A 582-nucleotide genomic window follows, 5' to 3' on the forward strand; every position below is an offset into this window, starting at 1 on the left:
GAGCGAGGCGGTGTGAACGAGGAGTGAATGAGGAGCGAGGAGGAGTGAACGAGGAGCGAGGCGGTGTGAACGAGGAGCGAGCGAGGCGGTGTGAACGAGGAGTGAATGAGGAGCGAGGAGGAGTGAACGAGGAGCGAGGCGGTGTGAACGAGGAGCGAGCGAGGCGGTGTGAACGAGGAGCGAGCGAGGCGGTGTGAACGAGGAGCGAGCGAGGCGGTGTGAACGAGGAGCGAGCGAGGCGGTGTGAACGAGGAGCGAGCGAGGCGGTGTGAACGAGGAGCGAGCGAGGCGGTACGCACCTTGCGGGGGGTCTTGATGTACAGGTGGTACAGCCATTTGAGGACGCAGATCCGGGTCATCATCCCTGTGGTGGCGTCATGGAGGTGACGATCCAAAACCTGAACAATCCCATCCAGGTTCAGAGTGACGGCGCTGGGGGCGGAGCTACAAGACAGGAAGTGTCGGAGTCTGAGGATGTATTCTGGACAGAGAGGACTCATCTGTATCCTTTATAAATCATTTACATAACAAGCCGCCTCCCCCCCTCCTCCGCTATGACAAAAGGTGGGAGGGGCCAGTGAC

At 60.1% G+C, this 582-nt stretch overlaps 1 protein-coding gene across 1 annotated transcript in view; it reads right to left on the reverse strand.

Annotated features, from left to right (window-relative positions):
* Positions 1-500, reverse strand: part of VAC14 (Vac14, PIKFYVE complex component) — a 36536-nt gene extending 36036 nt beyond the window's left edge. The window contains exon 1 of the mRNA XM_018574147.1: positions 5-500. Coding sequence (XP_018429649.1) covers positions 5-500 — 496 coding nt within the window. The remainder of the gene's footprint in view (positions 1-4) is intronic.
* Between the last annotated feature and the right edge of the window lie 82 nt (positions 501-582).

This window comes from Nanorana parkeri, unplaced genomic scaffold (genome assembly GCF_000935625.1).
Source record: "Nanorana parkeri isolate BGI_ZX_2015 unplaced genomic scaffold, ASM93562v1 scaffold2766, whole genome shotgun sequence".
Classification (NCBI taxonomy): domain Eukaryota; kingdom Metazoa; phylum Chordata; class Amphibia; order Anura; family Dicroglossidae; genus Nanorana; species Nanorana parkeri.